Here is a 13,665-nt window from a genome sequence, read left to right on the forward strand (position 1 = left end):
ATGGGGCTGGAAATGGGATACTGGGGGGCACTGGGTGGGTAACGGGGCTGGAAAGGGGATACTGGGGGGCACTGGGTGGGTAACGGGGTGGGGGGGTGACTCCCTGGCCATGGGGTGGTCACTAATGGGGTGGGTGGCCCGACGTCACCCCCGGGCACCCCGTCACGCCACAGTGCCCCGTGTCACCCGGTGTCACCCAGTGTCACCTCGTGTCACCCGTGTCATGTGGCAGGAGCCAGCCACGGGGTGGGGGGGGAGGGGGGGGGGGTGACGGATGGGTGGCCAGGACCCTGCCCGCCCCCCGGTGCCCCATGGCATGCCACGCGCCGCCGAGCCCCATAACCATTAACCCGGGTGCCCCCCGGCCACCGGAACCCGCGGCTCCGTCCCCGGCCATGGCGGCGGGTGGCACCTCGGGGGGCACCCGTTGTCCCCCGGCTCCGGTGACACCCGGTAGCTGGCACCCGCCTCCGTCCCCGCTGCAGTCCCTGCTGGAGCGGGCTACTGCCATCGAGGGGGAGCTGGCCCAGGTGAGAGCCCCACGGGTCCCCACGGCCACCCAGAGCCCCACGGGTCCCCACGGCCACCCAGAGCCACCAACAGGTCCCCATGGGCCCCCACAGCCACCCAAAGCCCTACAGGTCCCCATGGCCACCTCCAGGTCCCCATGGCCACCTACGGCTCCAAAGCCCCACGGGTCCCCATGGCCACCCAGAGCCTCACAGGACCCCCAGATACCCGTGGGTGGCCATGGCCACCCATCGTCCCAAAGCCCTGCAGGTCCCCATGGCCACCTCCAGGTCCCCATGGCCACCTATGGCTCCAAAGCCCCACGGGTCCCCATGGACACCCAGAGCCCCATGGGACCCACAGACACCCATGGCCACCCATCTTCCCAACGCTCTGCAGGTCTCCATGGCCACCTCCAGGTCCCCATGGCCACCTATGGCTCCAGTGCTCCAAAGGGTCCCCATGGCCACCCAGAGCCCCACAGGTCCCCCTGACCACCCAGAGCCCCACGGGACCCACAGATACCCATGGGGGCCCATGGCCACCTGTCATCCCAAAGCCCTACAGGTCCCCATGGCCACCTATGGCTCCAGAGCCCCACAGGTCCCCATGGTCACCCACAGACCCAGAACCCCACGGGTCCCCATGGCCCCAGAGCCCCACAGGTCCCCATGGTCACTCACAGCCACCCACGGCCCCCTGGAGTCCCCACGGCCACCCAGATGCCATGTCCCCACAGCTCCCCGCAGCCCCACAAGGGACGTGTCCTACCCTGGGGTGTCCCCCTCCATGGGGGTGCCCTGGGATGCTCCGGGATGCCCTCCCCTTGTCCCCTGGGATTTGGGGAGGGGGATATGGCCGGGGGGGGGGTTGGAGGATGGACAGATGATAGTGGCCCCTTCCGTGCCACCTCCTGTCCCCAAGGGCCAGGAGAAACCCTTCACCGAGGTCACCCGCTGCCACTCAGGGGACGCGGTTGCCGCCGGCCGCCAGCCTCCCGCCTTCCTCCGCCAGGTAACGGGGAGCCCCACGGCTGCCTGCACTTGGGGGGAGGGGGATCCTGCCCCACAACTGGCCCCCCCGTTGGGATCTGGATCCCAACCATCCACCCAACCCAACCATCCACCCAACCCAACCACCCGACCAGATGTGGGGCACGGCTGGATGCGTGACCCCCCCCACCACCACCACCGTGGGGGCGGGCGGAGGAGGTGGGGGGACGGATCCTGACCCTGGGGGGGCCTCGGAGGTGTCGGGGCTGGGGTGGGAAGAGGGGGGACAACGCCGACGACGATGGTGGGGGGCTGGATTCCCGCAGGTGGCTGCCGTCTGCGCCCACCCCGAGCTGCTGGGTGATGGCTCCATCCCGGAGGACACCAAGAACCGCGCGGGCCGGGTCCTGCGGCGCCTTCAGGGGGGCAGCCCAGGTACGGTGGGGACGGGCACGCCATGTTGTGGGGGGCGGGGGGGGGGGGGGGGGGCAGGCAGAACGACGACAGCCCCCTGGATTTGGTGATTCCGGCTCCGTTTTTTCCACCCCCTCCAAACCTCCCCCACCAGGAGCGTACAACCTGGAGTACGTCACCGACGCGGTGGCCGAGAAGGTGGCCCGTTACCTGGAGCGGAGGGACGGTGGCATCCCCGGCGACCCCCGCCGCGTCGTGCCCTGCGGCGGCACGGCGGCCGCCATGGTGGTGAGCGTGGGCAGGGGGAACGACCCTCCGCGGAGGGGGGACGCCGAGGACGCCCTCCCCGACCACGGCGTCTCTTCCCCGGCAGGACGTGCTGTCACTGCTGGTGGACGCGGGGTCGGCGGTGGCCACGGGGGTGCTGGTGCCGGTGCCGGGCCCCCCGCTCCTCGGGGGGGCCACGGGGCTGGCGGGGGCCATGGCCGTGCCGTACCCGCTGGACGAGGAGCGGGGCTGGGCCGTGGACGGCCGGGCGGTGCGGGAGGCGCTGCGGCGGGCGCGGGACACCTGCCACCCCAAGGTGCTCTGCGTCGTCAACCCCGGCGACCCCACGGGTGAGTCGGGGCAGGGATCCCCATCCCCATCCCATCCCCATCCACACCATCTCCCATCCCATCTCCACCCCCATCCCCATCCCATCCCCATCCTCTTTCCCATCCCCATCCCCATCATCTCCCATCCCCATCCCCATCCCATCTCCACCCCGATCCCCATCCATCCCATCCCCCCATCCCCATCCCCCATCCCATCCCCTTTCCCATCCCCATCCATCCCCGTCCCATCCCCATCCCATCCCCATCCCCATCCCCATCCCCATCATCTCCCCATCCCCATCCCATCCCCATCCCATCCCCATCCCATCTCCACCCCGATCCCCATCCATCCCATCCCCATCCCCATCCCCATCCCATCCCCTTTCCCAACCCCATCCATCCCCGTCCCATCCCCATCCCATCCCCATCCCATCCCCCATCCCCATCCCCATCATCTCCCATCCCCATCCCATCCCCATCCCATCCCCATCCCATCTCCACCCCGATCCCCATCCATCCCCATCCCCATCCCCATCCCCATCCCCATCCCCTTTCCCATCCCCATCCATCCCCGTCCCATCCCCCATCCCATCCCCATCCCATCCCCATCCCCCATCCCCATCATCTCCCATCCCCATCCCATCCCCATCCCATCCCCATCCCATCTCCACCCCGATCCCCATCATCCCATCCCCATCCCCTTTCCCATCCCCATCCCCTTCCCATCCCCATCCCCAACCATCCCATCCCATCCCCATCCCCATCCCCATCCCATCTCCACCCCCATCCCATCCCCATCATCTCCCATCCCCATCCCATCCCCATCCATCCCATCCCCATCCCAATCCCCATCCCATCCCCATCCCCATCATCTCCCATCCCCATCCCATCCCCATCCCCATCCCCATCATCTCCCATCCCCATCCCATCCCCATCCCCATCCCCATCCCCATCCATCCCCATTCCCATCATCTCCCATCCCCATTCCCATCATCTCCCATCCCCATCCCATCCCCATCCCATCCCCATCCCCATCCCATCTGCACCCCCATCCCATCCCCATCCATCCCATCCCCAGCCCCTTCCATCCCATCCCCATCCCAATCCCCATCCCATCCCCATCCCCATCATCTCCATTCCCATCCCATCCCCATCCCCATCCCATCCCCATCCCCATCCCATCCCCATCCATCCCCATTCCCATCATCTCCCATCCCCATCCCAATCCATCCCCATCCCCATCATCTCCCATCCCCATCCCACCCCCATCCCATCCTCATCCCCATCCCATCCCCTCCCCATCCCCTCCCCTCCCCGTGCCTCAGTTTCCCCACCCCCCCGGGGGGACGACACACCGGTGGGCTCCCCCCCGGCAGGGCACGTGCTGAGCCGGCAGAACATGGAGGATGTCGTGCGGCTGGCGGCCGAGGAAAACCTCCTGCTGCTGGCGGACGAGGTGGGTGATGGTGGGGGGCCGGGGGGGAGGGGGGCGGCCATGCCCCCCCCACCCCGCTCCCACTCAGCCCCGGGTGCCGCAGGTGCAGCAGGAACGAGCCTTCCTCCCCGGCCGCCCCTTCCTCTCCTTCAAGCGGGTGCTGTGGGAGATGGGGGCCCCGCTCAGCTCCGCCGTCCAGCTCGTCTCCTTCTACTCCCTCTCCAAGGGCGCCGGGGGGTGAGAACTGAGTCCCAAACCCCCCCCCAAAATGCCCCAAAACCCCCTTCTCCAGCCCCCCCCCCCAGCTCCAACCCGCTGCTCCCCCAGGGGGGGGTTCCGAGCGGGTTTCTTCGAGCTGGTGAACATCGACCCGAGCGTCCTGAAGTGTTTCTACACCTGGGGGCTGTCGGTGTATCCCTCCATCCTGGGGCAGGTGATGCTGGAGTCGGCCATGGAGCCCCCCCTGCCCAGTGATCCCTCCTTCCCGGCCTTTGAGGAGGTGGGTGGTGGCGGGTCCCCTCCCCACAGCTGGATGTCACTGGGACACGTGGGTCTTGCTGGGGGCAGGGGGGGATGTCCCACGCTCTGGCTGATGGAGACGTTGCGTAGCCCATCCCCATCCCCATCTCAGTCCTCATCCCCATCATCTCCCATCTCAATCCCACCCCATTCCCCATCCCCTTCCCATCATCTCCCATCCCCATCCCATCTCCACCTCCATCCCCATCCCCATCCATCCCATCCCCATCCCATCCCCATCTGATTCCCATCCCATCATCTCCCATTCCATCCCATCTCCACCCCCATCCCCATCCATCCCCATCCCATCCCCATCTATCCCCATCCCATCCACATCATCTCCCATCCCATCCCCATCCATCCCATCCCATCCACATCATCTCCCATCCCATCCCTATCATGTCCCATCCCCATCCCATCTCCACCTCCATCCCCATCCCCATCCATCCCATCCCCATCCCATTCCCATCCCATCATCGCTCATCCCATCATCGCTCATCCCATCCCATCTCCACCCCCATCCCCATTCCCATCATCTCCCATCCCCATCCATCCCATCCCATTCCCATCCCATCCCCATCTCCACCCCAGTCCTCATCCCCATCATCTCCCATCCCCATCCCCATCCATCCCCATCCCATCCCCATCCCATCCCCATCCCATCCCATCCCCATCCCCATCCATCCCCATTCCCATCATCTCCCATCCCCATCCCTATCTCAATCCTCATCCCCATCATCTCCCATCTCAATCCCACCCCATTCCCCATCCCCATCCCCACCCCAATCCTCATCCGCATCATCTCCCATCTCAATCCCACCCCATTCCCCACCCCATCCCATCCCCATCCCAATCCCATCCCACCCCAGCACAGGCAGGGGCTGCTCCGGGACCTGGCCCACAACGCCCGGCTGGTGCAGGAGGTGCTGGGCCGGGCCCCCCGGCATCCGCTGCCGGCCCGTGCAGGGGGGCGCCCGCGCCTTCCCCCGCATCCAGCTCCCGCCCCGCGCCCAGCGCCAGGCCCGGGTGAGCGCCCGGGGAACGGGGAGGTGGGGGGGGGACACCCCCGGGGTGCGGGGCCGCGGGAGCGGGGCGGGATGGGGACGGGAGCCATCCCGGGGACGTGGGACGGTGTGGGAGTGTGGGGAACCCTGTGGTGTGGGGCGTCCTGGGGACGTGGGACACCATCAGAGATGGGACACGGTGGGAGATGGGGCAACCATGGGAGATGGGACACCTTGGAGTATGGGACATCCTGGGGACATGGGACATCTTGGGGACTTGGGAGAAGCCAGAGCATGGGGAACGTTGGGGACAGGAGCCATCACGGGGACATGGGACAACCTGGTAGTGTGTGGAACCCTGTGGTGTGGGGCGTCCTGGGCACCTGGGACATCTTGGGAGATGGGACACCTTGCGAGTACAGGGCATCCTGGGGGACATGGGGCATCCTGGGGACATGGGACAGTGTAGGAGTGTGGGAAACCCTGCGGTGTAGGTCATCCTGGGATCCTGGGACGCCGTGGGAGATGGGACACCTTGGAGTATGGGGCATCTTGGGGACGTGGGACATCTTGGGGGCGGGAGCCATCCTGGGGATATGGGGCACCCTGAGAGTGTGGGGAACCCTGCGGTGTGGGGCGTCCTGGGGACGTGGGACATCATGGGAGATGGGACACTGTGGGAGATGGAACAACCGTGGGAGATGGGAAACCTTGGAGTATGGGACATCCTGGGGACATGGGACATCGTGGGGACTTGGGAGAAGCCAGAGCATGGGGAACGTTGGGGACAGGAGCCATCCCAAGGATGTGGGACACCCTGAGAGTGTGTGGAGCCCTGCGGTGTGGGGCATCCTGGGGACATGGGACACCATGGGAGATGGGACACCATGGAAATAAAGGGCATCTTGGGGATGTGGGACATCTTGGGGACCTGGGACAAGCCATAGCGTGGGGAATGTTGGGGACATGAGGCATCCTGGGGATGTGGGACGGTGTGGGAGCGTGGGGAACCCTGTGGTGTGGGGCATCCTGGGACATGGGACACCATGGGAGTAAAGTGCGTTTTGGGGACATGGGGCATCTTGAGGACATGGGGCCTTCCAGGGACGGCGGACACCATGGGATTATGAAGCCCCCTGTGGTATGGGGTGTCCTGGGGGACATGGGGCACCATGGAGACGTACAGCAACCCATGTCACGGGGCTTCCTCAGGACACAGGACACCCTGGGGACAGGGCGCCCCTTGGCGCAGGGTGACCGTCCCGTCCCTTCTCACCCAGATGCTGGGCCTGGAGCCCGACGTCTTCTTCTGCCAGAAGCTCCTGGAGGCGACGGGGATTGTGCTGGCCCCGGGGAGCGAGTTTGGGCAGCCGGAGGGCACCCCACCACGTTGGGTACCCGGTGGAGGGGTTGGGGTGGGGGCGGGGGATGATGGGTGATGAGAGGTCCTGGGGGGGGTGGGTGGTTGGGGGGTGGGTCGCATGGTGGGGGAGCGCTTGGGGTTGATGGTTTGGGGCTGGGTGAAGTTTTGGGGGCTCATGGGGTGGCAGGGGGAGATGGTTTGTGTTGGGGCGATGGGAGATGCTGGGGGCTGGTGGGGTGGGGGGTGGAGGTCTGGGTGGGGCTGGGAGATTGGGGACTGGTCGGGGCTGGGAGGTTGGGGTTGGAGGTCGGACAGTTGTGGGGCTGGTCGGAGCTGAGGTTGGGGCTTGGGTTTCGGTGGCTGGTTGGAGCTGGGAGGTTGGGACTGGGAGATGGGGGGGTGGTTGGCACTGGTTGGCACTGGTTGGCACTGGGTGGGGTGCCAGAGGCTGGTCGAGGGTTTGGGGTTGGGTCAAGGGGGGGGGTTGGTTGGGACTGGGAGGTTGGGGATGGGGTTTGGGGGCTGGTTCAGGCTGAGATGTTGGGTGCTGGGAGGTTGGGTGTTGGGGGGCTGCGGTTTGGGGGTGCTTGTTGGGGGCTGGGAGGGTGGATGGGGGTGTTGGGGGCCTTTTGGAACTGGGAGGTTGGGGGTTTGGGTGGTGGGACGTTGGGTTTGGGGTTGGGGACTGGTCGGAGCTGGGAGGTTGGGCTGGGTGTTGGGAGGGTCATCAGGGTTGGGTGGTTGGAGCTGAGGGTTGGGACTGGGAGGTTGAGTTGGGTGTTGGGTCACCAGGGTTGGGGTGGGATCATCAGGTCATCGGGGTTGGGTGGTTGGAGCCAATGGTTGGGACTGGGAGGTTGGGTTGGGTGTTGGGGGGCTGAGGTTGGAGGTTGGGGTGGGACATTGGGGTTGGGAACCGGTTGGGGTTGGGTGTTAGGAGGGTCATCAGGGTTAGGGGGGTTGGAGATGAGGGTTGGGACTGGGAGGTTGGGTGCTGCAGGGCTGAGGTTGGGGTTGGGTGTTGGCGTTGGGACATTGGGGTTTGGGGTTTGGGTGGTGGGACATTGGGTTTGGGGTTGGCGACTGGTCGGAGCTGGGAGGTTGGGCTGGGTGTTGGGAGGGTCATCAGGGTTGGGTGGTGGGAGCTGATGGTTGGGACTGGGAGGTTGGGTTGGGTGTTGGGGGCTGAGCTTGGAGTTGGGTGTTGGGGTTGGGACGTTGGGTTTGGGGTTGGGGTGTTGGAACGTTGGGTGTTGGGGACTGGTTGGGACTGTGAAGTTGGGTTGGGTGTTGGGAGGGTCATCGAGGTTGGGTGGTTGGAGCTGAGGGTTAGGACTGGGAGGTTGGGTTGGGTGTTGGGTCACCAGGGTTGGGGTGGGATCATCAGGTCATTGGGGTTGGGTGGTTGGAGCCGAGGGTTGGGACTGGGAGGTTGGGTTGGGTGCTGGGGGGCTGAGGTTGGAGGTTGGGGTGGGACATTGAGGTTGGGAACTGGTTGGAGCTGGGAGGTTGGGGTTGGGTGTTAGGAGTCATCAGGGTTGGGGGGTTGGAGATGAGGATTGGGACTGGGAGGTTGAGTTGGGTGTTGGGGTCATCAGGGTTGGGGTGGGATCATCAGGTCATCGGGGTTGGGTGGTTGAGCTGATGGTTGGGACTGGGAGGTTGGGTTGGGTGTTGGGGGCTGAGGTTGGGGTTGGGTGTTGGGACATGGGTTGGGGTTTGGGTGGTGGGACGTTGGGTTTGGGGTTGGGGACTGGTCGGAGCTGGGAGGTTGGGCTGGGTGTTGGGAGGGTCATCAGGGTTGGGTGGTTGGAGCTGAGGGTTGAGACTGGGAGGTTGGGGGGGCTGAAGTTTGGGTTGGGACATTAGGGTTTGGGGTTGGTGTTGGGGACTGGTTGGAGCTGGAGGTTGGAGCTGGGTGTTGAGAGGGTCGTCAGGGTTGGGTGGTGGGAGCTGATGGTTGTGGACTGGGAGGTTGGGTGGGTGTTGGGGGGCTGAGGTGGGGGTGGAGTCATCAGGTCATTGGGGTTGGGTGGTTGGCGTTGATGGTTGGGACTGGGAGGTTGGGTTGGGTGTTGGGGGGGCTGAGGTTGGGGTTGGGTGTTGGGGTTGGGACGTTGGGTTTGGGGGTGGGTGTTGGGACGTTGGGGTTTGGGGGTGGGGTCAGGACGTTGGGGTTGGGGACTGGTTGGAACTGGGAGGTTGGGTTAGGTGTTGGGTCATCGGGGTTGGGTGGTGGGAGCCGGGAGGTTGGGTTGGGTGCTGGGGGTGGGGGCTGAGGTTGGCGTTGGGTGTTGGGATGTTGGGGGCTGGGTGGAGCTGGGAGGTTGGGTGGTGGTCATGGGGGGGGGGTTGGGTGTGGGAGCGGAGGGTTGGGTGCTGGGCGCTGCTGGGGCAGCGGTTTGGGCCCTGGGTGAGGCCAAGTTATGGGTGCGCCAGTTGACGTTGGCAACAGCGACATCACGGCAGGTGGGGCTGGGGGGCAGGAGGTGTTGTGGGGACCAGGAGGCGGTCAGGGGACGATGTGGCTGGGTGGAGTGGGGGGGCACCCACGTCCCCCCCACCCCCCCCACCCAGGTTGTCCTGCTGCTGCCGGCTGCCACGCTGGAGCGGGTGCTGCTCACCTCACCCGCTTCCACGCCACCTTCCTGCGCGACTTCTCCTGACGCGGGGGGGCCACCCGACCCCCTCTCTGTGTCCCTCTGGCCCCCCTCAACTCCATTAAAGCCCCCCAGATCACACCAAGTCACGAGTCGGGGTGGGGGGGGGGACGGTTTCAGCCCAACGGGTGGTGGGGTGGGAAGGAGCACCCATGGGTGCTCGGTGTAGTGATGGCTCAACCCAGATGGTCGCTACCCTTTTATTATGGGTTTCTGGGGGAGAGACAGCCCTGCCCGCTGTCCCCATGTCACACACACCCACCCCCCCAAAGGGGACATGGGGACAGTGCGGGGGGGGGTGGTGACCAACCCCAGGGACACTGGGTGCCTCGTGTCCCCCTCCCCCAAAGAAGGCCACGAAGAGGTTGAAGGCACTTGTAGACCACCAAGACCACACGGGCAAGGTCCCGGCCGGCGGCACCGGGGCCCGGTGGGGAGTGTGGGGTGGTGGGTGCTGGTGGTGGAGTGGGGGGTGATGTGGGGGGCGCAGGGGGGGACACGCTGGGGTTATGGGGCAGGGGGAGGGACACCGGCGTTAGAGTATTCCTTGATGAACTTGGCGTAGAAGCTGCTGAGCTTCTCCAGCAGGACCTGCAGCTTCTCGGTGGGGGCAAGATGGTCATCCTGGGTACAAAGTGGGGCAGGGGGTTGGCGCTGGGGCTGGGGGAGGGGGGGGGATGGGACATCATATCCCCACCTCTGCCCCCCATATCCCCACCTCTGCCCCCCACCGCCAACCCATGGAGCACCCAAGACCCTCTTCTCCTCCTCCCTGCGCCACCTCCCCTCCCACCCCAAAGCGGGGTCTTGAAGGGGGAGGGGGGAGTCCAGCCCCACATCTCCACCTGTGACCCCCCACCCTGACGCCCGTCCCCGTCCCCGTCCCCTCGGGCACCCACCGGAAGTGGAAGGTGCCCTCTCCGCTGCCCGAAGCCGCTGCCCGGCACCACGCAGATGCCCGTCTCCTCCAGCAGCTTCATGCAGAAGAACATGTCGGGGGCCTGACCCTGCTCCTGTGGGGCGGGACGGGGTGGGGGGCTCAGCACCGCACGCCCCTCCACGGGGCAGGATGGGGTGGGCCCGAACCCACGGATGGGGCAGGGTTCAGTCCCACGTGTCTCAAAGGACTCCGTCACTGCCTGGGATTCATCTGCCCAGCCCACCTTGACCAGGATCCATCCTACAGAGCCCCACATTGACCAGGATCCATCCTACAGAGCCCCACATTGACCAGGACTCATCCTACAGAGCCCCACGTTGACCAGGACCCATCCTGTCCAGCCCCACAGCTCCAGATAGATCCTTCCCAGCCCCACGTTGACCAGGACTCATCCAATGGAGCCCCACATTGACGGGGACTTATCCTGCCCATCCCCACATTGACAGGACCCGTCCTGACCATCCCACAGCTCCCAGGATGGATCCTGCCCAGCCCCACAGCCTGGGACTCATCCTACAGAGCCCCACATTGAGCAGGACTCATCCTGCTCAGCCCCACATTGACCATGACCTCATCCTGCCCACCCCACAGCTCCCGGATGGATTCTCCCTGGCCCCACATCTCCAAGGACGGATCCTGCCCAGCCCCACGGCACCTTGGCCGCAGCCAGGCGCGGGGCGGCAGCTCGATGCGGGGAAGGAGTACATGGCGCCCTGCACGGGTTGCAGCGGATGCCGGGCGACTTGTTGAAGATCTCCTGGGTGAGCCGGGCCTTGTGCGCCAGGGCGCTGAGCACCGCCGTCTTCTCCTGCCGGGACACGGACATCTCCATCCATCCCATCCCCATCCCATCCCCATCCCACCTCATCCCCATCCCATCTCCATCCCCATCCCCATCCCATCCCCATCCCATCCCATCTCCATCCCATCCCATCTCCATCCCATCTCCATCCCATCTCCATCCCCATCCCACCCTATCCCCATCCCATCCCCATCCCATCCCATCCCATCTCCATCCCCATCCCACCCCTATCCCCATCCCATCCCCATCCCATCCCCATCCCACCTCATCCCCATCCCATCCCATCCTCATCCCCATCCCCATCCCATCCCCATCCCCATCCCATCCCATCCCATCCCTCCCCATCCCCATCCCATCCCATCCCATCCCTCCCCATCCCATGCCATCCACCCCACCCCATCCCATCCCCATCCCATCCCATCTCATCCCCATCCATCCCATCCCACCCCATCCATCCCCATCTCCATCCCATCCATCCCATCCCCATCCCCACCCCATCTCATCCATCCCATCCCACCTCATCCCCATCCCATCCCATCCCACCTCATCCCCATCCCATCCCATCTCATCCCATCCCCATCCCACCTCATCCCCATCCCATCCCATCTCATCCCATCCCCATCCCATCCCATCCCCATCCCATCCCCATCCCACCCCATCCCACCCCATCCCGTACCGAGATGAAGAGCTCGTACGACGGATCCCCAGGTTTTGGTGGATCAACGACGGCATCCAGGAGGATCTGCCCGGAGACGGGTGGACAGAGCCGCACGGACACCAGCTTGGCCAACTGCTGCTTCACCTCGGGGTCCATGTTCACCACCTCCACGTACCCGCCTCGGAACCCGCACCTGGAACCACACGGCCCCATGGCAGCACCCACCGTGACCCACGGGATGGGGGATGTGGGGACAAGGTGGGTGGGAGCCCATGGGTGGAGAGCCCACAGGGGTGGGCACCCATGGGTTGGGACCCATGGATAGGGAGGGATGGATGGGGACCCACAGGTGGGACCCACGGATGGGGGTCTGTGATGGGAACCAAGGACAGGAACCTATGAGAGGGACCCACAGGTGGGACCCATGGATGGGGGTCTGTGATGGGAACCCAAGGATGGGGGTCTGTGATGGCACCCCAAGGACAGGAACCTATGGACATGGACCCACAGGTGGGACCCACGGATGGGGGTCTGTGATGGGAACCCAAGGACAGGAACCTATGAGAGGGACCCACAGGTGGGACCCATGGATGGAGGTCTGTGATGGGAACCCAAGGACAGGGGTCTGTGGTGGCATCCCAAGGACAGGAACCTATGGACATGGACCCACAGGTGGGACCCACGGATGGGGGTCTGTGATGGGAACCCCAAGCACAAGGAGTCCCCACAGGTCTGTGGCATCACCATCCCCACCCCTGGGACCCACAGGGCTTTGACATCACCACTTCCACCCCAAAGGCTCCACAGGGTTGGAGTATCTCCCTCCCCACCTCTAGGATCTATGGGGCCACGGTATCATCATCTCCACCCCTGGGACCCACAGGGCCGTGGCATCCCCATCTCCACTCTTGGGACCCACAGGGCTGTGACATCATCGCTTCCACCCCAATGAATCCATGGGTTGGAGTATCTCCAACCCCACCCCTACTATCTATGGGGTCCATGGCATCCCCATCTCCAGCCCTTGGATCCACAGGGCCATGGCATCATCACCTCCATCCCAACAGATCCATGGGGTTGGAATATCTTCATCCCCACCCCTAGGACCCATGGGGCCATGGTATCATCATCTCCACCCCTGGGACCCACAGGGTTGTGGCATCACCACCTCCAGCCCAGGGGATCCATGGGGTGGTGGTATCATCACCTCCATCCCAATGGATCCATGGGGTTGGCGTATCTCCAGCCCCACCCCCTAGGACCTATGGGGCCATGACATCACCACCTCCACCCCTGGGACGCACAGGGCCATGGTATCACCATCTCCAGCCCAGGGGATCCATGGGGTCGTGGCATCTCCATGCTCAACCCACAGCCACCACCGTGGTGGCATCACCATCCCTCGAACACCTTAGGATACGTCATCTCCGTCCCCATCCCAGGTCTGTGGCATCCCTAGGACCTGCGGGACCGTGACCACCCGCACCCGGGGTGACAGTGGCCACAGGGCCTAGGCCAGGGGGGTGGTGGCATCTCCATCCTCAACCCATGGCCACCACCGTGGTGGCATCACCATCCCTCGAACACCTTAGGATACGTCATCTTCATCCCCATCCCAGGTCTGTGCATCCCTAAGACCTGCGGGACTGTGACCACCCGCACCCGGGGTGACAGTGGCCATGGGGCGGGGCCAGGGGGGTGGTGGGACTCACTCGCCCATGAAGCCCTTGGAGACGGAGTGGAAGGAGGCCAGCTCCACCACCTCCGAGTAG

The 13,665-nt window shown here is 65.3% G+C and overlaps 2 protein-coding genes across 2 annotated transcripts; one reads left to right on the forward strand and one right to left on the reverse strand.

Moving 5' to 3' along the window:
• The first annotated feature begins 267 nt into the window (after positions 1-267).
• Positions 268-6,909, forward strand: LOC128903606 (alanine aminotransferase 1-like). Its single transcript, XM_054187616.1, is given in 11 exon segments — positions 268-530; positions 1,435-1,524; positions 1,829-1,937; positions 2,071-2,204; positions 2,290-2,533; positions 3,889-3,968; positions 4,051-4,184; positions 4,275-4,446; positions 5,336-5,404; positions 5,406-5,492; positions 6,751-6,909. Coding segments are annotated over 11 exon segments (1,497 nt in total). The 5' UTR covers positions 268-311.
• Positions 6,910-9,679: 2,770 nt separating this feature from the next.
• LOC128903607 (alanine aminotransferase 2-like) lies at positions 9,680-13,659 on the reverse strand. The gene is made up of 5 exons (XM_054187617.1): positions 13,606-13,659; positions 11,912-12,086; positions 11,089-11,241; positions 10,393-10,506; positions 9,680-10,117 (listed from the first exon to the last, which is right to left on the reverse strand). The coding sequence occupies exons 1-5, from the start codon at positions 13,611-13,613 to the stop codon at positions 10,001-10,003; spliced, it is 567 nt and encodes a 188-aa protein (XP_054043592.1). The 5' UTR covers positions 13,614-13,659; the 3' UTR covers positions 9,680-10,000.
• Positions 13,660-13,665: the final 6 nt, after the last annotated feature.

The sequence above is a fragment of the Rissa tridactyla genome, unplaced genomic scaffold (genome assembly GCF_028500815.1).
Source record: "Rissa tridactyla isolate bRisTri1 unplaced genomic scaffold, bRisTri1.patW.cur.20221130 scaffold_518, whole genome shotgun sequence".
NCBI lineage: Eukaryota > Metazoa > Chordata > Aves > Charadriiformes > Laridae > Rissa > Rissa tridactyla.